Source organism: Pan paniscus, chromosome 15, assembly GCF_029289425.2.
Source record: "Pan paniscus chromosome 15, NHGRI_mPanPan1-v2.0_pri, whole genome shotgun sequence".
In the NCBI taxonomy this organism is placed as follows: Eukaryota; Metazoa; Chordata; class Mammalia; order Primates; family Hominidae; genus Pan; species Pan paniscus.
This window is the reverse complement of record NC_073264.2, coordinates 65,642,590-65,665,101: the sequence shown is the minus strand read 5'-3', so window position 1 is coordinate 65,665,101 and position 22,512 is coordinate 65,642,590. Positions and strand designations below refer to the sequence as shown.

The window sequence follows — 22,512 nt, the reverse complement described above, 5'->3', positions numbered from 1 at the left end:
AAACAAAAACCAATGGTTCCTACTAGTCCCTCTTTACACTTTCAATAAGAGTGTAGAATCCTAAAGCGTTAAACTTGAAGCTAGGATTTTATCGCTTTGATTGATTTTAGGTGTGGTTTCAGTAGAACAGCAGGAAGGAGGGAGAGGGAGAAAGGAAGGGAGGAAAGTAGGAAAAGAGGAAAGAAGCAGCGGAGGAAGGGAAGGGCGAAAGATAGGAAGGAAATTGGGACTACATATAGCTCATCATAGCAATCTACCAATTAATTGAAATTCAGACAATAAACTGATGCCCAGGACAGCCTCAGCTGTCTGGTTCTGGAGACTTCCGGGCTCCAACACCGAGCCTGCCCTTTACAGGCAGTGGCAAAAAGTTAAGTACACCCTTTTCACCGTGGAAGCTAGCACCCACCAGCCTTTCTACCCAGAGCGGGGCTGCTTCCCCCGCAGTAGGTCTCCCTATTTTGCAACCAACCAATTAGAGGTGGTGAGGTGGGATTTCGTAAATATCTAACTACCTGCGCAGGGAGCCAGAATTCAATTCTGACCATCTGTCAAATACACCAGAGTTTTTTTTTTTTTTTCTAGGCAAATATGGCCAGGTGTCTTTGAGAACCGCCAGCCCGGGGCGAAGGCGACGACCCGCCTCTGGAGGAGGGCGAGGGGCGCGGCGCCGGTTGGGGGCAGCAGGGCCCGCCTTGCGCCCAGCCCGGGTGTGGGGGCGACCAAGGCTGCACTTACATCCATCAAGTAAGGGGTCTGCCCACCTAACCGCTTCCTCCTTGCATAAAACTCGGGCACCCGGTACATGGTCTCGCCCTGGCAGCGATACGGCGTCGCCGAGGATACCGCCCGCAGGCGCCTGCACACGGCTGCCCGGGGCGCGGAGCGGGGCGGGGCGTCGCTTCCGTCCTAGGCCGCGCGGGCTGCGGCCGCACCCAGGCTTCTCCAGCGATTTCCAAAGCCCAGCCTGGTGCCCCGTTTCCCAGTCTTAAAAGCCGTGGCGACGTATTGGCCTATCCATTGTAAAGCCGCCCAGGGCATAATTCTTCATGGCATTCCAACCGTGAACTTCATGAAGTTATTCACTTTACTGTTTTAATTGGAGTAACTACATTCAGTCCTATAGGAAAGAAAGATCCATTTCTTCCTAACTTTCATGATTAGCACTATTATTAAGTTCAAATCCAGGATGAACCTAGGTTGATGGGGAGAGCAGGGTTGAGGTGGGGAAGCAGGGTAGCCTCGTGGAAGAGAACATGGGTACGGAAATAAGGTTTTCATAACAGTTGTGCTGCTTAACAAGCTGTGGAATCTAGTAGAAGACTATTCTGATCTTTCTTCTGAAAACACCAAATCAGGGGTTATGTGGATTTTTGGAGTGGTGTGTGTAAAGCACCAGTCTTAAGTACTCAAAATTAGTGTTGCTCAAAAACAAAGGACCTTGCTTAGTGTCAATGGGTATTCAATTGATATTTTTACATTTACACTTTTCAAATCATGTGTCTTGTAATTCCTTCTTGCAACGGAGTTGATAATGCTGATTCTGGCTGATTTTTTTTCCTCCCAGCTCTAAGTGAGCAATGCTAGATGATGCAACATGATTGGGAATGCCTAGTATATTCTTTTGTATCACCACAGCTTAATTGGCATGAGAGGCTCATAAGTAGTGGATATATACTCCCATAAACTTTTAAGTTATGTCAGTAGTCATCCCACTGCTTCTTCTATTCCCACCCTCCCAGTCTCACTACTTGGTAATACACAATCACTGGCTACACTGATTAAATAGTAATCATCTAGATTCATGTTCTGCTCACTTGAGTCCATTCTGGCAGCTGTTCAGTTGGTCCAGGTATATGGAAACCCACCTATATACTGGCTGCAGGCAAGGCTTTCTTACTACAAGATGACACGCTTGAAAAGGAGACTATCCCATATGCCAAGAGCTTTTCACCAAGTAGCGAACATAACTTGGGGTGGACAGGACAGGGAAATAATGAGGTAAAGCTCCAGAAAAGATGCAGACAGACCAAGGAATCTGGATGGCATCCAATCACTGCATAATCATTACCGGGAAGACCACACTAGTGGTCAGTAAACCTCTTCAGTTCATCCCAATAATGTGTGGAGAAGTGCTGATAGAAAACTTAAGATCTATATATCTTATCACAGAATAAACTTAGGCTGTCTAATGTACAAAACTTAGGTAAAAATAAAAGTTGAGAGCCCAAAACAATAACTACTTAAAAATTAAAGGAGAAGTTATTTCACATGTGGTAGAGGGACATAATATTTAAAGGAAAGTTTCAGTAACTCTGAAGGGACAATCTTATACTTCTCTATCACTTTACCCCAAACAAAAGGAGGAAGAAAAGATTGTTTTTACATCTCTTAATCATTACAGTACTTATTTTAAAAAGTGACCCACCCATTTCCTAAGGTACATTTTTCACCAGTTAGGTTTCTTTTTAAATGACATTAGAAACTCACAACCAAAACTGGAAATATGATTTTCCCTGTAAAGAAGAATAAACACAATTGATGATATTTAGTAGGGATGAAGGTAACTTCTAAATATTTGATAACTCATAAGTGTCCTGTGAGGAAATTTTTTTTTTTCCTAATTAAGAGAAACTTAAGGTCATATAACTATCTAAGAGCATATAATATATAACTAAATTGCTGGTCCCAGATTTTAGGTCCAAGACATTAACTGAATATAATTCATGCTAATTCTATAAAAAAGATAATGGACAGGTTTGTTTTTTTGTTTGTTTGTTTTGAGACGGAGTCTCGCTCTGTCGCCCCGTCTGGAGTGCAGTGGCATGATCTCGGCTCACTGCAAACTCCGCCTCCCAGGTTCACGCCATTCTGCCTCAGTCTCCTGAGTAGCTGGGACCACAGGAGCCCCCACCACGCCCGGCTTATTTTTTAGTAGAGACGGGGTTTCACCGTGTTAGCCAGGATGGTCTCAATCTCCTGACCTCATGATCCGCCCGCCTCGGCCTCCCAAAGTGCTGGGATTACAGGCGTGAGCCACCGCGCCCGGCCAATGGACAGGTTTTTATAGTGTTGTAATTCTACCTTAAAAAATTAACTTTCCACAGAAGAAAACAGCAATGCAAATTTTTGAATTAACAACTCCATTTTTAAAAAATTATTTTTTTTTCTGACACTATACATCTGGAGATGGCAGCTCCTGTTTTTTTGTTTGTTCATTTGTTTTGTTTTGAGACAGGGTCTCACTCTGTCGCCCGGGCTGGAATACGGTAGTGCGATCTCCGCTCACTGCAACCTCCGCCTCCCGGGCTCAAGCGATTCTCCCACCTCAGCCTCTTGAGTAGCTGGGACTACAGGGGCACGCCACCATGCCTGGCTGATTTTTGTATTTTTAGTAGAGACAGGGTTTCACCATGTTGGCCAGGCTGGTCTCGAACTCCTGACTTCAAGTGATCTGCCCGTTTCGGCCTCCCAAAGTGCTGGGATTATAGGCATGAGCCACCGCGCCAGCAGCTCCATTTTTGATTGCTTATTTACTAAACCTTCAATTCACAGACAACCTAATCTACACTGAAAGAAGGGGAAGAAAGGGCCTATGACATCTTGGTATGTTCTAAGGGAAAGACATTTTAACATTAAGCATCACCCTATTAAATTTCAGAAATGCATATATCCTAAAATATTTCCATTTCAAAAGCTACATCAAGGCCGGGTGCAGTGGCTCAGGCCTGTAATCCCAGCACTTTGGGAGGCTGAGGCGGGCTGATGACCTGAGGTCAGGAATTCAAGACCAGCCTGGCCAACATGGTGAAACCCCGTCTCTACTAAAAATACAAAAATTAGCCAGTCGTGGTGGTGGGTGCCTATAATTACAGCAACTCTGGAGGCTGAGGCGGGAGAATTGCTTGAACCCAGGAGGCGGAGGTTGCAGTAAACCGAGATTGCTCCACTGCACTCCAGCCTGGGCGACAGAAGGAGACTCCAACTCAAAAAAAAATAAAAAGCTGTATCAAGAATAAACACTGGGGCCAGACATAGTGGGTCAGGCCTGTAATCCCAGTACTTTGGGAAGCCAAGGCGGGCAGATCACTTGAGGTCAGGAGTTCCAGACCAGCCTGGTCAACATGGTGAAACTCTGTCTCTACTACATAGTCCCAGCCATTCAGGAGGCTGAGGTGGGAGAATCACTTGAACCCAGGAGGCAGAGGTCGCAGTGAGCCGTCGTGTCATTGCACTCCAGCCTGGGCAACAGAGCAAGACTCTGTCTCAAAAAAAATAATAAATACTGGGCTTTTGCCAAGCGCAGTGGCTCACGCCTGCAATCCCAGCACTTTGGGAGGCCGAGGCGGGCAGATCAGCTGAGGTCAGGAGTTCGAGTCCAGCCTGGACAACACGGTGAAACCCTCTCTACTAAAAATACAAAAAGTAGCCGGGTGTGGTGGCGTGCGCCTGTAATCCCAGCTACTCGGAAGGCTGAGGCAGGAGAATTGCAGAGGTTGCAGGGAGCCGAGGAGGCCCCACTGTACTCTAGCCTGAGCAACAGAGTGAGACTCTCAGAAAACAAAACAAAACTGGGCTTTTTCTAAAGATCCAAAATTTTCCTCGAGGAATTAAATTCTGCTCCTAATTCTGTAACTAATTCAGAAGTTTATTCACACCTATTTATACATTACACAATTGAATATTCCTGCTTCTGAATCCAAACATATATATTCCCTTAACAGTTGTGACATACGGATGTGAGATATTTTTAAACTTCAATTTAAATCGTGTTCAAAAGCAAGAGGAGCATGCCTCACAACACAACCTTTATACACTACATTCAGTTAAAAGTAAGAATATGTTATAGGTCCACTATTGGAAAATCATAAAAATAGATTTTCTGATTTCATCTAGATAGCCAGGTTGTATTCCTGTTTAAGATTATACATAAAAAAGAAATACTCATTAAGTCTCCATTACATATTGAATGGGTAACATAATATTACACATACATGTTAAATTAACAGTTGTAAATTGTACTAAGATCTCCTAATGTACAAGTTTTAATGCATTTTCATTATACATATCAAATCAATACTATAAAAAATTTAAAGTGAGTTTGTTTTGAAATTTCACACATCTCAAATACTGTAAACAACCAGTTATGTCTTCGTTTGACAGGTGTCTATATTTGTTCCCTCAAAACAGGGACAACTATGTTAATCAAACATTCAGATAAGAATTTCAGGTAAGTGGGCTGGCGCGTGGCTCACACCTGTAATCCCAGCACTTGGGGAGGCCAAGGCGGGCGGATCACCTGAGGTCGGGAGTTCCAGACCAGCCTGACAAACATGGAGAAACCCCATCTCTACTAAAAATACAAAATTAGCCGGGTGTGGTGGTGCATGCCTGTAATCCCAGCTACTCAGTAGGCTGAGGCAGGAGAATCGCTTGAACCCGGAGGCGGAGGTTGAAGTGAGCCGAGATCAAGCCATTGCACTCCAGCCTGGGCAACAAGAGTGAAATTCCGTCTCAAAAAAAAAAAAAAAAAAAAAAGAATTTCAGATAAGTGCCTGTCGGAGAATCCTTAAACTGTAATTTAGCCCCATCCTAACATCACGTACTTTTTCCACTGTTATTTGACTATGGCTGATCTAACATCTGCTAAGGAGTTCCCAGGAGTTATCAGGTTACAAGTTTCAACTGACCCCTGGAAAGTGAATGGCTACTTTGGTGGCTTTATCTTGGTAATATGCAAATCTTGGTAAATTTGAAAAGAGAGAATTAAATAAGAAACACTCTCAAGAATGCTCAAGAATGTAAAACTCAAGAATTTGAGTTTTACAAATTACTTTTCAAAATAGAAAATGAAGTATCTGCCCAGATTGATGTTAGTATTATAGCAAGCTACCGGAGGTCAGGCCGTAGGATCAAAAACTACCAATGGTCATTTTCTGATACTTTAGAAACTAATCTCTTAAGTGAGGTCTAAAATGAGTCATACCAAACTGCATTTACAGAAGGACTCCATTATATTTTGAAGTTAGAGCAAGGAATGAACACTTTCAACAAATAAAGGACTAATAAAAGGGTAACAGAATGGGTATTATCTTGGTAAAACTCACAGTAAACGTCACTCTAAAGCTACAATTAACCTGATTTTGTAGTACCATAGTAGTTTGTCACACATTTATGCCTGTAGTCCATGAAACACCCTTAAATGCTCATTGCTGAAAAATTTCCACCAACGTGACACCAGCACTGATAAATTGGAGTTATCTTTAGCTTTTCAGAGTATAAAAAGCAGTTTCCTTTAAAAAAAAAAAAAGGTTTTTATTTTGAAGCAATTTCACTGTTGGCTATTTATCTTCCTCCCCCCTACCCAAATGAGGCTTGCTAAAAAGGAAAAAAAAAAAAAAAAAACACCTTATGTGTACTTAAGAGTCAACTCTTGTATGAAAGGGTCATTACCAAAGGCCAGTATTCTTAGGCTAACTTCTTACCTAGTTTTAAAATTATTACTCATTCCATTATTCATAAAATTAATCTCTCTGAATGACATAGATGGGTCCACTACTAAATTGAAGATAAAGCTTTCATAACTATTGTCTTATGAGCAGCATGAAGCAAACCTGCATCATGTGGAAAGATATCAAAACGTCTATGTGCAGTAAAAACATTAGGTTAACTATGCATTTTCCTATTGGTTTTACTGAATTTCTCTCAAGTTCTCCTTAAAGAGAGTAAGAAAAGAGTAGTCATGTCATTTCACTAAAAAATAAAAATGAATTCCTTTCTCTGAAGGATGTGAATTTTAAAGATTAAGTCCAGGATAGTGGATCACCAAAGGGTTGCAATATTCTTATCTATAACAATCTCAAATTGGATATGGAGGAAAATGGACAAGTTGTATATTAACAAAATACAAGACTATCTAGTACAGTTTGCCTTTTAAAAAAGAAATCTATCGTAGTGATTTAAGGCAAGTATTGCAAAAACGTTATGATCCCCAAACCAGAAAAAAATAATAATAATTATGTTTCCCTACCCAAGTAATTCTAACTGCGGGAAACATGTTATTAGAATTTGCCATAAGCTCAGAAGTTGAGCTGTTTTACTAGAAAATTAAACAAGTTTGACTAAATTTATACTCACTATTAAGTCACTTGAAAGCTTGCCTGCTGTCTCTTGTTTCAGGCTCCTGTATGTCACAAAATTAATTTGTTTCCATATTTCCTTTGGCAATTATAAGACAACTTCTGCCCAGCTTTTGTTAAAGGCTCATTTTACACTTAACCCCAGAATATAGCTCATATCTTCCTGGAATATTCAGGTGAATTTTCATTTGGACACTTAAGTTGTAGGAGTGTGAGTACACTAGGAAGACCCCAAGTCAGGTTTCTGTATTTAAGGGTGGGCGAAGTTTACCCAGATTCTTCTCCCCTTAAGTTGTTGGAATTCAAGGCAGCACCCTCATCTGGGAATTAAACAAGATTGGTTAGATAAATTTCACATCATACTAACATCTTAAAAGACGAATATGGGTAAAATATAAAGGAAGGAAAATTGAAAACTCCAAGACAGTAACTTTGAGATCAATTTCAGCTTTACTTTACATTTGCATTTACGCATTTGTTTGCAAAAAGTATACCTGTCCTTAACATTACTGCAATGTTCAGTTTAGTTTTCAAGTAGTACATAAAAATAAACAATTTAAGCTCCTATATATTTTACTGTTTCCAAGCTTCTACAGAACAGGTGTGCAAACTTAAGGTTTCTCATCTCAAACAAATCTCCATGCACGAACTAATCAAAAATGCTCAAGTCAGCAAACACGCAAAATGCATTAAAGAGAAACCTCGAATAATGTTTTTAAAAAACAAACTTTGGAACTTTTATAATTAAACTAAGTTGTTGCACCTCTCCTTTCATTTGCATATACCAAAGACTTCCAACAATAGATCTCGTATCTGGCACAAGGACATTTCAAAGAAACAAACAAAAAAAAAAAAAAAAAAAAAGAGAGAGAGAGAAAGGCAAAGAGGTTTACGCTGACTTGAGTGCAAGCTTAGTCCACTTCTTCGATGGTGGGTCCCCCGGAGGCTCCTGATCCGCCGCCGCCGCTGCCGCCGCCGCCAGGACCACCTTGGTAAAGTTTGCTGATGATGGGGTTGCAAACTCTTTCGAGCTCTTTCTGCTTGTGTTCATACTCATCTTTCTCTGCCATCTGGTTTCGGTCGAGCCAGTTGATCACCTCCTGACACTTGTCGAGGATCTTGTTTTTGTCCTGCTCGCTAATCTTGCCCCTCAGTTTCTCGTCTTCCACCGTCTGCTTGATGTTGTAGGTATAGGACTCCAGGGCGTTTTTGGCCGCGACTCGGTCGCGATTCGCCTCATCTTCCGATTTGTACCGCTCCGCCTCCTGCACCATCCGGTCAATGTCGTCCTTGCTCAGACGACCTTTGTCATTGGTGATGGTGATTTTGTTTTCCTTACCGGTGCTCTTGTCGGCGGCGGTAACGTTAAGGATGCCATTGGCGTCAATGTCGAAGGTAACCTCGATTTGGGGGACCCCGCGAGGCGCAGGGGGAATCCCGGTCAGGTCGAACTTGCCCAGCAGGTTATTGTCCTTGGTCATGGCCCGTTCGCCCTCGTATACCTGCACCAGTACGCTGCTCTGGTTGTCCGAGTAGGTGGTGAAGGTCTGCGTCTGCTTGGTGGGGATCGTGGTGTTCCTCTTGATGAGTGGGGTCATGACACCGCCAGCTGTCTCGATGCCCAGCGACAACGGGGTCACGTCGAGTAGCAGCAGGTCCTGCACATTCTCTGATTTGTCGCCGATGAGGATGGCCGCCTGCACCGCGGCGCCATAGGCCACCGCCTCGTCGGGGTTGATGCTCTTGTTCAGCTCCTTGCCGTTGAAGAAATCCTGCAGCAGCTTCTGGATCTTGGGGATACGAGTGGAGCCGCCCACCAGCACGATCTCCTGGATTTGGCCCTTGTCCAGCTTGGCGTCGCGCAGCGCCTTCTCCACCGGCTCCAGGGTCCCGCGAAAGAGGTCGGCATTGAGCTCCTCGAAGCGGGCGCGCGTGATGGACGTATAGAAGTCCACGCCCTCGTAGAGCGAGTCGATCTCGATGCTCGCCTGCGTGGACGAGCTCAGGGTGCGCTTGGCGCGCTCGCAAGCGGTGCGCAGCCGCCTCACGGCGCGCTTGTTGGGCCCAATGTCCTTCTTGTGCTTGCGCTTGAACTCCTCCGCCAGGTGGCTCACCATGCGGTTGTCGAAGTCCTCACCGCCCAGGTGGGTGTCGCCGGCCGTGGACTTCACCTCGAAGATGCCATCCTCGATGGTCAGGATGGACACGTCGAAAGTGCCACCGCCCAGGTCAAAGATGAGCACGTTCTTCTCGCCGCCCGCGCAGCCCTTCTTGTCCAGGCCGTAGGCGATGGCCGCCGCCGTGGGCTCGTTGATGATGCGCAGCACATTGAGCCCCGTGATGGTGCCTGCGTCCTTGGTGGCCTGGCGCTGCGAGTCGTTGAAATAGGCCGGGACCGTTATGACCGCGCTGTGCACCTTGCCCCCCAGGTAGGCTTCCGCGATCTCCTTCATCTTCGTGAGGACCATGGAGGATATCTCCTCTGGGAAGAAGGTCTTGGTCTCCCCCTTGTACTCTACTTGCACTTTGGGCTTGCCTCCCTCGCTCACCACCCGGAACGGCCAGTGTTTCATATCCGACTGCACTGTGGCATCCTCGAACTTCCGTCCAATCAGCCTCTTGGCGTCGAAGATGGTGTTGGTGGGGTTCATGGCCACCTGGTTCTTGGCGGCGTCGCCGATGAGGCGCTCGGTGTCCGTGAAGGCCACGTAGCTGGGGGTGGTGCGATTGCCCTGGTCGTTGGCGATGATCTCCACCTTGCCATGTTGGAAGACCCCCACGCACGAATAGGTGGTGCCCAGGTCGATGCCGATAGCCGGGCCACGGGCAGACATCCTGACTGAAAGGCGAGCGACGTTAGGACGGGAAAACCAGGGAGATGAACTCCGCGGAGTCAACTAACGGCCACCTCGAACCAAGCACCACGGGCACTACCAGCAACTCAGCTACGCGCGCCCAGTTCCCGGTTCTTATAGCCGCCTCTGGGAACTCCCAGACCCAATCCGCTCCCGGGACCGCCCTCACAAACTCTTCCAGCTCCACCACAGGCTTGCCTAGGTCGGAGTGACTGGCCCGTGACCCAACAGATTTCAAGTTGGACGAGGGGCGGGACTCCGGCCCCCGCCAGGAGACAGAGGGGCGGCCGTTATGTAAATGAGGTTCCTCCCTGACTCTCGGCCGCCAGGCCGTGGCGCCTCGCGCGCCTCCTGCTGCTGGCTGGCGTTAGGCGCGCGCTCCCAGAGCCAGGTGTACGCGCTTTTTCGCGGTCTTTGCCCTAGCCGACGTGCATCGGATTGGCAGGGCACGCGGCCAATGAGCAGTGCGGACTGAGGCGCGGCACGGAGAGGAGGCGTGGAAGGGGATCCCGGTGAGGAGAGCCACTGGGAGAGTTCGCTCAATTCCTGAGGTTTTAAATGCAGTTCACTGCTAGGGTGCCGACTCACTGAGCACGCAGGGGCAGAGGAATTCATTCTGAGTTGGTTGCACCGAAGAAATAAAGCTCGAGCAGCTTGTTTTCCCCGGCGCCGTCCAAGGGGAGGGAATAGGGAATTGGGGTGGCTGGGGTGGGGGGTGAGGGCGGATCCCTTGGACGGGGATTAAAGAAAAGAAAAAGTCTGAACCGGCGGTCGGCCTCCTGGGATTTTATGGTGGGTGCTTCGCTGCGTCTCAGTGGTTGTTGAGCGCTCGATTAAAACTGCCTGGCTGGGGCCGGGAGCAGTGGCTAACGCCTGTAATCCCAGCACTTGGGAGGCCGAGGCGGCCGGATCACGACGTTAAGACATCGAGACCATCCTGGCCAACATGGTGAAAGCCCGTCTCTACCAAAGATACAAAAATTAGCTGGGCGTGGTGGCGCGTGCCTGTAGTCTCAGCTACTCGGGAGGCTGAGGCAGAAGAATCGCTTGAACCCGGGAGGTGGAGGTTGCAGTGAGCCGAGATCACGCCACTACACTCCAGCCTGGGCGACTGAGCGAGACTCCGTCTCAAAAAAAACAAAAAACAAAAAAAGAGTAAGTTGGGACCGACTCATATTCAGAGAAGGACTGTGTGGTAGATAGAGCTCCCTCTCCCCTCTCCCCTCTCCCCTCTCCCCTCCCCCCTCCCCCGTCTCCCCTCTCCCCTCTCCCCTCTCCCCTCTCCCCTCTTTCCACGGTCTCCCTCTGATGCCGAGCCGAAGCTGGACGGTACTGCTGCCATCTCAGCTCACTGCAACCTCCCTGCCCGATTCTCCTGCCTCAGCCTGCCGAGTGCCTGCGATTGCAGGCGTGCGCCGCCACGCCTGACTGGTTTTCGTATTTTTTTGGTGGAGACGGGGTTTCGATGTGTCGGCTGGGCTGGTCTCCAGCTCCCAACCGCGAGTGATCCGCCAGCCTCGGCCTCCCGAGGTGCCGGGATTGCAGACGGAGTCTCGTTAACTCAGTGCTCAATGGCGCCCAGGCTGGAGTGCAGTGGCGTGATCTCGGCTCGCTACAACCACCTCCCAGCCGCCTGCCTTGGCCTCCCTAAGTGCCGAGATTGCAGCCTCTGCCTGGCAGCCACCCCGTCTGGGAAGTGAGGAGCGTCTCCGCCTGACTGCCCATCGTCTGGGATGTGAGGAGCCCCTCTGCCTGGCTGCCCAGTCTGGAAAGTGAGGAGCGTCTCTGCCCGGCCGCCATCCCATCTAGGAAGTGAGGAGCGCCTCTTCCCGGCCGCCATCACATCTGGGAAGTGAGGAGCGTCTCTGCCCGGCCGCCCATCGTCTGAGATGTGGGGAGCACCTCTGCCCTGCCGCCCCGTCCGGGATGTGAGGAGTGTCTCTGCCCGGCCGCCCTGTCTGAGAAGTGAGGAGACCCTCTGCCTGGCAACCGCCCCGTCTGAGAAGTGAGGAGCCCCTCCGCCCGGCAGCCACCCCGTCTGAGAAGTGAGGAGCGTCCTCCCTCCTCATCTGGGAGGGAGGTGGGGGGGTCAGCCCCCCGCCTGGCCAGCCGCCCCGTCCGGGAGGTGAGGGGCACCTCTGCCCGGCTGCCCCTACCGGGAAGTGAGGAGCCCCTCTGCCCGGCCAGCCGCCTCGTCCGGGAGGGAGGTGGGGGGGTCAGCCCCCCGCCTGGCCAGCCGCCCCGTCTGGGAGGCGAGGGGTGCCTCTGCCCGGCCGCCCCTACTGGGAAGTGAGGAGCCCCTCTGCCCGGCCAGCCGCCCCGTCCGGGAGGGAGGTGGGGGGGTCAGCCCCCCGCCTGGCCAGCCGCCCCGTCCGGGAGGCGAGGGGTGCCTCTGCCCGGCCGCCCCTACTGGGAAGTGAGGAGCCCCTCTGCCCGGCCAGCCGCCCCGTCCGGGAGGGAGGTGGGGGGGTCAGCCCCCCGCCCGGCCAGCCGCCCCGTCCGGGAGGGAGGTGGGGGGATCAGCCCCCCGCCTGGCCAGCCGCCCCGTCCGGGAGGGAGGTGGGGGGATCAGCCCCCTGCCCGGCCAGCCGCCCTGTCCAGGAGGTGGGGGGGGCGCCTCTGCCCGGCCGCCCCTACTGGGAAGTGAGGAGCCCCTCTGCCCGGCCAGCCGCTCTGTCTGGGAGGGAGGTGGGGGGGTCAGCCCCCAGCCCGGCCAGCCGCCCCGTCCGGGAGGGAGGTGGGGGGGTTAGCCCCCCGCCTGGCCAGCCGCCCCATCCGGGAGGTGAGGGGCGCCTCTGCCCGGCCGCCCCTTCTGGGAAGTGAGGAGCCCCTCTGCCTGGCCAGCCGCCCCGTCCGGGAGGGAGGTGGGGGGGTCAGCCCCCCGCCCGGCCAGCCGCCCCGTCCGGGAGGGAGGTGGGGGGGTCAGCCCCCCGCCCGGCCAGCCGCCCCGTCCGGGAGGGAGGTGGGGGGTCAGCCCCCCGCCCGGCCAGCCGCCCCGTCCGGGAGGGAGGTGGGGGGGGTCAGCCCTCCGCCCGGCCAGCCGCCCCGTCCGGGAGGTGAGGGGCGCTTCTGCCCGGCCGCCCCTACTGGGAAGTGAGGAGCTCCTCTGCCCGGCCACCACCCCATCTGGGAGGTGTACTCAACAGCTCATTGAGAACGGGCCATGAAGACAATGGCGGTTTTGTGGAATAGAAAGGGGGGAAAGGTGGGGAAAAGATTGAGAAATCGGATGGTTGCTGTGTCTGTGTAGAAAGAGGTAGACATGGGAGACTTTTCATTTTGTTCTGTACTAAGAAAAATTCTTCTGCCTTGGGATCCTGTTGATCTGTGACCTTACCCCCAACCCTGTGCTCTCTGAAACATGTGCTGTATCCACTCAGGGTTGAATGGATTAAGGGCGGTGCAAGATGTGCTTTGTTAAACAGATGCTTGAAGGCAGCATGTTCGTTAAGAGTCATCACCACTCCTTAATCTCAAGTACCCAGGGACACAAACACTGCGGAAGGCCGCAGGGTCCTCTGCCTAGGAAAACCAGAGAACTTTGTTCACTTGTTTATCTGCTGACCTTCCCTCCACTATTGTCCTGTGACCCTGCCAAATCCCCCTCTGCGAGAAACACCCAAGAATGATCAATAAAAAAGAAAAAAAAAAAAAAAAAAAAGACTACTTTAAAAAAAAAAACAAAAAAAAAAAACAAAAAAAACCCCACTGCCTGGCGGGCGGAGAGAACCTGAGCCCAGGGCGAGGCCGACCGTTTTCCCGCGCCGCGTGAGGGCGGCTGGCGGGACGGCAGACAGGGGTGTGGCCACGACTTGTCCTCCGAGGAGCCTGCATTTAAACCCTTCCTGCCTCACTCTTCCTTTTTCCTGTTTGTCCTGCCGCTTTAAACTCTGGTTTCGCCTTCCTGTTCATTCCATTGCTTATTTTAGGTCGCAAATGCTTTATCCAGTGCTTTGAGTTTTTGACTGGAAAACCCATAATATAATCAGTCAAAACCCACACGTTGAAACACCATAAAGTCACCCAGTCTCGGTCACCCTGGCACACACGGGGTTGTGATCGTGACCTAGTCATGTTTCTGACTCCGCTCAATGGAATGGAATGATTTTCTTTGGCTGTGCTGAGGTTAATATTGGAGGCAGAAACCCTCCGAGAAGGTAGATGAAAACGAGCGCGATTCACTTCCTCCTGTTTAACAGGAATGTGAGGACAGGTCTGGAAAATACCCTGGCACCAGGTAATAATCTTTAGAAGCAGGCTCCCATATAAATGGGCTCCTGGACGGGTGTGGAGGCTCATGCCTGTAGTTTCAGCACTTTGAAAGGCCGCGGTAGGTGGATCACTTGCTGTCAGAAGTTCGAGGCCAGCCTGGCCAACATGGTGAAACCCCGTCTCTACTAAAAATACAAAAATTAGCCGGGCGTGGTGGTGCGCGCCTGTAGTCCCAGCTACTCGAGAGGCAGAGGTTGCAGTCAGTCGAGATTGCGACACTGCACTCCAGCCTGGGCGACAGAACGAGACTCCGTCTCAAAAAAATAAAATAAATGGTCTCCAGGAGGAAGCAAAGACAGCGATCACTTTACATAATATGTGTGGGGAGGCTGGGGAAGTCCTTCCATCAAGCTTGAACAGGTACCTACTACGTGGCAGTAAAAAGCCAAATGAAATGGCCTGGTCTTCAGAGGTGGAGAGTCTAATAAACAGGTAAACATAATTTGGGAGAAGCGCTGAAAGCAAAGCGCCATGGGAACACAGAGGGGCACACCCAGGCTGATGGAAAAGTGCGTTGCTGAGGGCTACCTGGAGGAGGTTGCTTGCCTAATCCGGGAGCTGAAGTTCGCCAGCAAAGAGTAGGAAAGCCATTCTTTACATAGATTGTGTATGGGCGAAGATGAGAGCAATGCTTGCTGGACTAGGATTTCTGTACAGAAGATTAGTGTCACTAGAAGGGAGGGATACAGGCAAGCAATAGGCTCTTCAGGTGGATAAGATACATCTCAGAGCTTTTTGAGCCATGGTCTTTTTCCTGAGGCTTTGGGCTGGGAGCACCGTCCTTTAAAGCAGGCTAGTGATGTGCAGCCATGTAAAAGCTGTATGAAATGGCGCTGGAGAAAAGCTTTTGTCAACCCAGAAGTTATCTGTGACCAAAAAGTAATGTTGAGAGAATTCTATAAAGTCAATGAACATTTAAGATTATTTTATCTAGTGGTGTATATCATTTCCAGTTTTTAAGAACATAATTGGCTATTAATCGGTTAATGTAATCAGTTAGTACTAATTTTAACCATAATTCCTATCCTCTTTTCCATGAATTTGAAAAAATTTTGAAAAAGGGGACGTTTTAAAGAAAATATTAGAAAGGCTGGACGCGGTGGCTCATGCCTGTAATCCCAGCACTTTGGGAGGCCGAGGCGGGTGGATCATGAGGTCAGAAGTTCAAGACCAGCCTGGCCAAGATGGTGAAACTCTGTCTCTACTAAAAATACAAAAATTAGCCGGGCCTGGTGGTGGGCGCCTGTAATCCCAGCTACTTGGGAGGCTGAGGCAGAGGATTGCTTGAATCCGGGAGGCAGAGGTTGCAGTGAGCTGAGATCACGCCACTGCACTCCAGCCTGGGCAACAGAGCAAGACTCTGTCTCAAAAAAAAAAAAAAAGAAAAGAAAATATTAGGAAAACAAGGATAAAACCCAGACTTTTCTAATTGAAACTGTCATGAATTGTGAGTACAGATCTCTTGATTTTATTCTTGGAAATTCTTGTCTTTTGTGTAGTTTGGGGGTGGGGGGTATTTGTTTTTTTTTTGAGACAGAGTCTTGTTCTGTCGCCCAGGCTGGAGTGCAGTGGCTCACTGCAACCTCTGCCTCCTTGGTCCAAGAGATTGTCGTGCCTCAGCCTGCCAGATAGCTGGGTTACTTATGTGCCCCAGCACGTCCGTCTAATTTTTGTATTTTTGGTAGAGACAGGGTTTCACCATGTTTGCCAGGCTGTTCTCGAACCCCTGACTTCAAATTGTCTGCCCATCTTGGCCTCCCAACGTGCTGGGATTACAGGCCTGAGTTTTTCTTCTCTCTTTTCTTTTCTTTCTCTTTCTTTCTTTCTTTTTCTTTCTTTCTTTTCTTTTCTTTTTTTTTTAGAAAAGGGAATTAGTGGGCTGGAAGCAATGCATATTCTTTGTAGAACTGATGATATATGACTTAGAGATACAGTCTCAGCTACAACTGAAACAAAGAATGTGAGAAACACAAATTCTTTAAATCTCTTGCATTCAGTCAGCCCTCAACACACCTCAAGCAAACCAAGATTGCAAAAGAGCAAGCAGGCCAGAGTTCTCACATAGAAACACTAAAATTAGAGCTTCAGAGGAATAGTTTCTTTTGCACAGTAACTGTGCTACCTCTGTGCCCAGATATTACAAACACATCTTGCAATCTGACCACCACATTCATCTTTAACACAGGTTTCTGAAACCACAGTAGCAATTATACCCACATTTTCATTAGCCATGTATATTTTTTTCTGCTCTAACTTGTGTTTTGTATGTTCCATAGTTTAAGAGGCATCCTAAGCTTTTCCCAAAAAAGACACTGTATTTGTATTTTGGGTTTTTAAAAATTTGTTTGTTTGTTTTAAGAGACAGGGACTTTCTGTGTCACCCAGGCTGGAATGCAGTGGCAGGCTCACAGCTTGCACAAGGGATCTTCCCACTTCAGCCTCCGGAGTAGTTAGGACTACAGGCATGCACCACCAAGCCCGGCTAATTTTTGTATTTTTGTAGAGATGGAGTTTTGCCATGTTGGTCAGTCTGGTCTCGAACTCCTTAGCTCAAGCTCTCCACCAGTCTCAGCCTCCCAAAGTGCTGGGATTACAGTAGTGAGCCACCACACCTGGCCAATATTTTTTCTTTACATTAAATATGATTATGCCTTTTATTTAGCATTACGCATTGTGGGATTTATTCTAAGGAAATAATAGAAAATGCAGGTAGTATTATTTATGTTAATGATAATAGAAAGGAAATGGTTTAAATATCCAAAAATAAGAGATTACCTAAATTATAGTACATGCATATGATGAATTCTTATGCAGCCGTAAAAATGGTTTACAAGATTTTTAATGACACGGAAAAATGTTCTTGGTATAATTAAGTGAATAAAATATATGAAACTTGTATCTTCTTATATGTAGGATAATCTAATATAGATTTAAAATGCATCAAAATTGGTTATCTAGAAGGTAGAATTATCAGTAATTTTTCTAAGTTTCCTTACTGTGCTTTTACAATTGATTTTGAGAACTTGACTATTAACAGCTACATTAGTCCATTTTCACGCCGCTGATAAAGACACCCGAGACTCGGTAATCTATAAGGGAAAAAGAGGTTTAGTGGACTCACACTTCCATATGGCTGGGGAGGCCTCACAATCACAGCAGAAGGCGAAAGGCACATGGCGGCAGGCAAGAGAGAATGAGAACCAAGCAAAAGGGGTTTCCCCTTATAAAACCATCAGATCTTGCCCCTGGACTCCCCCGAGGGCTGCGGTACTGTCCTGCTCTCCAGTATTTGCAAGGGCCGAAAGGTGTACCAGCATTTCAGCAAGGCCAGGGAACCCCGCACAGCCACACCAAACCCTATGTCTGCTCCAAGGGCTGGAAGTTCGAGTGCATCAGAGGCCGACAGGCCAGCCGAGGCTACAAAAACTAACCTTGGATCCTACCCTCTTAATAAAAAGATTTTGGATGCTGAAAAAAAAAATCAGATCTTACTCACTACCACCAGTTACATGGCAGCAGGCAAGAGAGAATGAGAACCAAGCAAAAGGGGTTTCCCCTTATAAAACCATCAGCTCTTACTACCACGAGAATAGTATGGGAGAAACCGCCCCCATGATTCAATTATCTTTCACCACAACACATGGGAATTATGGGAGCTACAATTCAAGGTGAGATTTGGGTGGGGACACAGCCAAACCATATCAACAGTTGAAACAAAGTCTATTAGTCTTACATAGAAATTATTGCTGATTTTCAACAAGTGAACTCTCTCTTTGGCAGATTATAAATACTAGGGTGTTTCAAAGTATTTTTAAAATCCAAAGACTAAGGCTCCACAGATTAAATGGTGGAAAAAACAAGAGCTTTAACATATGTCAAATCCTCTGTAATTAATTCCTAGCACCCAGAAGAGTGCCTGGAAAGCAGTAGTAAATCACTAGCTTAGTATTTATTAAAAGTGACCTGAGACACATTATTTAACAAAAAAAAAAATTTTAGTTTTTTTCTTTATAGTAGGAAGATACACTGCCTACCTCTTATATTTCTGTACTAAATGACACTGCAGAGACCAAAAGTTGAAACAAATTCATATCTGAAAATATTTGTACTAGAGATACAAAGGTGAATAAGATACGGCCTAAAACTATGTGCCTGGGTGTTAGACCTGCCCTAAGGAGACTGAGCAATAATACATTTTTGCAGAATTACTAGGGAAAAAAACCCCAACTCGTGAATTTTCCTAAAATCCTCTCAGTCTCTACCCAGGAACAACCTTCACAAGGGTTGTAGATTATCTTAAGGAGATAATGTTGGCCTGAAGAAAAGATGGAATAACAGCCTCTAATTTGAGGGCCCTTGAGCAAACTGAAATTCAACTAACGATTATCTTTAAGATCTCTATAAATACTGCCATTTTATAATTCTTACAAAGTGCTGTGTCCTAAAATATTTCTTCACCTATCACTACAGGAAAAAACTTGCCATTTGTTTCTTTGAGTCTTAAAAAATTCAGTCTTGAAGTTACACTTAAGCTGTAGATACACAGTAGGCTGGGGTAAGACATTTCCATGCCTGGTATGGAAGGGTAAGAGACCTGAACCTGGAAGGCTTTTTCCAAAAGAGAAGTTAATCTATGACAATAGCAGACAAATTATACCTACTTCAACTTTTAGTGCTAACCTTATAGACCCTTGTGGGATAGATTGAAATAATCTGGAAGAAGTGAGGCTGTCCTATACTTGGAGAATCAGATTCAATATGCAATTATTGTTAATACTTATTTAATTCTTAAACTGAAAAAAAAATGAATTATACTGGCAAAGTAGTTATTTCTCTGACAGTAAATTGTGTTTACTTGAAAAATGAATTAAGCCTCTGAAAGAGCTAAACACTTTATCAATGGATATTTATAAATAATTATTTCTTTGTGTATTAAGAAGGAAATCCAGGCCAGATGCAGTGGCTCATACCTGTAATCCCAGCACTTGGGAGACACAGGCAGGAGGATCACTTGAGCCCAGGAGTTCAAGACTAACCTGGGCAACACAGGGAGACCCCATCTCTACAAAAAATTTTAAAAATTAGCAGGCATCGTGGTGGGAATCTATAGTCCTAGCTACTAGGGTGGCTAAGGTGGGAGGATCCCTTGAGCCCAGAAGTCCGAGGTTACAGTGAGCTATAATCTTGGCACTACTTTCCAGGCTGAGTAACAGATCATTCTTCTATATTGAAAGAAATCAGGATCTGGCAATAAGAATTTTAGCTAATTCTCTTTGTGCACATCTTAAGCTACCTGAGAACATCATAATTAGCTATATCAGATACTTTATTATTGTGGTATTAGAGGATGGAAGGAGTTAATAATTTTCAAACTAATAATTTTTTTAAATGGCCAGATTGGAAAAAATACGGTATAAATAAAAGTAATATACAGACAATTTAACTTTGGAATATAGAGGAGGAAATTTTATTAGGTAAAAACAATGGATTAAAAAATGTAATAAAAGTACTTTAACCCAATAATTCCATTTTATACTATATACTAAAATACAGAAAATAATCACATTGTAGAATGCATTTATACCATTTATAATTATTATAATTCATTACATTTATAGTTAGTACAGTCAAAATTTAAGCCATTTTTATTTAGTAAATCTAATTCCACCAGTCAATCAAAAATTATTTGTTGATTTATTACTATTTTGATCTGGCACCTTTAATTATTGGTAATATTCTTTTATTTTTCTTTTTCCTACTTATGTTTAGAGGTCTGCAGTTCTGTATACTTCCTTATGTTCCCAAAAGAGATTAACTCTAGGGTTTTTTAGACTCTAATATTTCCCTAGGCTTATTTGTTTTATTTCTCTTAAAGCAGTTGAATTCACATGTATTTAAACCCTTTAGTGGGTTTTTCTCTCCTTTCTACCCACTATCACATTGCAATTAACTCTTTCTCAGATTTTCACTTAGTCTAATTATAAGAATGAATATTCAAGTTATCCTGCTTTACAGCAAGGGTTTTTTAAATGATGTAACTTCTGCACATACTATTAAGAATACTATAAATCTCTGTGCTTCTTGTTAAAACACTGGAATAAATAGTCATAAAAATAAGCATTTCTCAAAATAAATAACATCTTGATATTGCAGAAGAAACAAAATAATCATAAGGAATTGGGTATATAAACAGAAAGAAGTAAAACTACAAGTATATTCAGAATAAGGAAATAAAATTCATATGGTTAAGTAATATATATATGTGCACATATATATATCAAACAAAGCATTTATAGCCAGACTAAAATCTCACCAAATATTTAACTTCTCCATTAAAGATTTTTAAAAACATGTTAACCATCATTTTACTGAATACTTAAATTTTATCTTGAAATTTGAAAGCTGAGAAGCATGGTTTATACATAAATATTGAGAATAAGTATTTTAACAGAAACTTATTCTGCCTTATTAGGTTATATTGCCAAGTTCAGAAGAAAATAATGTGTCTGATTTGTGGAAATCTACCACTATTGAAGTAATACCATTTCTGTTCTCCTTCAAGTTAACAGGTTTAAAAGGGAGTTTCATTCATATAAATGATCAAGATTGTGACTGGCATATACAGTGGAAAAGGAAGAAGGGCAAGCGTTTTACTATAGTGAGTAATAACCAAATTATCCTGTTAAAATATTGGTCTTAAATTTTTTTTCTCTGTACCCATTACTTCTTACACTCTAAACTACAGATTTTTGGTGTAAGTTTTTAAGTTGACTAAGTACATTTCATAATATTTAAGCTATAATTCTAGTGATTTTAAGTTTAGAATTATTTATATCTATATAAATAGATTTGTGATTATGTCTCTTTATATTTGCAGTAGCCTAACAACCCCTTTTATTTTAGAAAGACCCTTGAAGATAATTAGCATATAAAGTTTTATTTTAGTATACCTGTAACCACTGATGTTGTATGAATTTTCTAGTTACTTTTCTTCAGCAGATTTACACAAATATTAGAGAGTCACCATTAATCAATTTTGTTACAACAAAGTGATTCCAAAGTGATCTTTACTGAGTTTTCTTGGATCTTTGCAACTGGAACTTTTTGGGTTGATGGAAGTTTGTCAGGAAGACAGAAAAGATGGTGCCACTTCAGATCTGATATTCCTGGGTCTGTACTTAAAGATTATCTGTTGAAGATTGATTCTTCCCCATGTCCTCTCCAAATTCAGATCTCTCACTTCTCCACAGGTTTAGAAGGCCCTATTTCACCACTGCCACACAGAAAAAGACAAAACTCAAGAAAAATAATATTACAAGTTGACTGCTCTACAAGATACAACATAATTCTTAGATCAGAATTTCTTGGCTTTGGCACTAGGCCAACACACTGTTAACAGAACAGAGAATAGAAACACAAGCATAGCCCCTAGAATTTAAATTTAATTACTTCCCGAATGTAACTCGTACCATTCAAATATAAGATGTTCTTATTAATCTATCAGTAGGACATATAAATATATAACATAAAAAAAGATAGGGGTCAGACAAATAGAGGAAAGTAGGGAGGAAGGAAGCAGTTAAGAAGTGTTTTCCTTCAAATAAAATGATTTTACAATGTACTTTAACTTGTTAATGACAAATCTCTGATTGAAACATAAATCTAACAATTTTTTTAAAGTTCATATTCTTTTTACTGTCTTCAGCCACTCTGCAAATGAAAATGAAGCATACACGCACACACACATACACGCACAAAAGAAGAGGAGGGGTTTTCCTGCAAATTCCTAGGCTTATAAGCCTCCTAATCTGCCCTAGTGATTCTGAGTAAAATTATATTTTTGGCAACAGTGCTTTTCCCTCATAATAAGATCCTTAATTTTTTTAAAATTTTTTAAACATAAGGATTTGAAAAAAAAGATGGTTCATAATCTGGATGCTTAGAATTAATGTTTCTATCATCTAAAAATGAGCTCTCCTGATTGTGTTTGATATGAGCAGTTAGTTTAAGGAGAATAAAAACATGTTAACTTTTTAAGTAAGTGGGGGCTTTTTAAGCCGTATAATTAACTGTTCCTTCCTCAAATAGGAGAAAACAAACTGCAAATTTTCTCACATAAAATTATTAATATCCCTGACTCTGATATGAAATAATCTTTTAAATTTTGGTCATCCCTTGGCCCTAGACATTCCTGTGTTTTCACTTAATACAATAATGATTAGTACATTGATATGTTAAGTTCAGAG

General features: G+C 45.2%; 3 protein-coding genes across 9 annotated transcripts in view; all 3 read right to left on the bottom strand.

The window, feature by feature from the left end:
* The window catches only part of PPP1R36 (protein phosphatase 1 regulatory subunit 36), a 53,191-nt gene extending 45,732 nt beyond the window's left edge, over positions 1 to 7,459 (bottom strand). Inside the window, exons 1-2 of one of the 4 annotated variants that reach the window (XM_055097701.2) lie at positions 7,138 to 7,459; positions 2,429 to 2,516 (exon numbers count right to left, since the gene is read on the bottom strand). In XM_055097701.2, the coding sequence (XP_054953676.1) occupies positions 2,429 to 2,446 (18 nt within the window). In that variant the 5' untranslated portion in view covers positions 2,447 to 2,516; positions 7,138 to 7,459. Of the gene's footprint in view, positions 1 to 738; positions 1,138 to 2,428; positions 2,519 to 7,137 lie in introns of those variants that run through there. The other 3 variants (XM_055097700.2, XM_003831609.5, XM_014347555.4) reach the window with 3 other exon arrangements.
* A 111-nt stretch (positions 7,460 to 7,570) lies between these two features.
* HSPA2 (heat shock protein family A (Hsp70) member 2) lies at positions 7,571 to 10,448 on the bottom strand. Its single transcript, XM_003831607.4, has one exon. The coding sequence runs from the start codon at positions 9,971 to 9,973 to the stop codon at positions 8,051 to 8,053; it is 1,923 nt and encodes a 640-aa protein (XP_003831655.1). The 5' UTR covers positions 9,974 to 10,448; the 3' UTR covers positions 7,571 to 8,050.
* Positions 10,449 to 19,713: 9,265 nt separating this feature from the next.
* Positions 19,714 to 22,512, bottom strand: part of ZBTB1 (zinc finger and BTB domain containing 1) — a 29,845-nt gene continuing 27,046 nt past the window's right edge. For all 4 annotated transcript variants that reach the window (XM_055097695.2, XM_034937693.3, XM_003846101.5 and 1 more), the window contains one exon: positions 19,714 to 21,539. In XM_055097695.2, the coding sequence (XP_054953670.1) occupies positions 21,503 to 21,539 (37 nt within the window). In that variant the 3' untranslated portion in view covers positions 19,714 to 21,502. The remainder of the gene's footprint in view (positions 21,540 to 22,512) is intronic.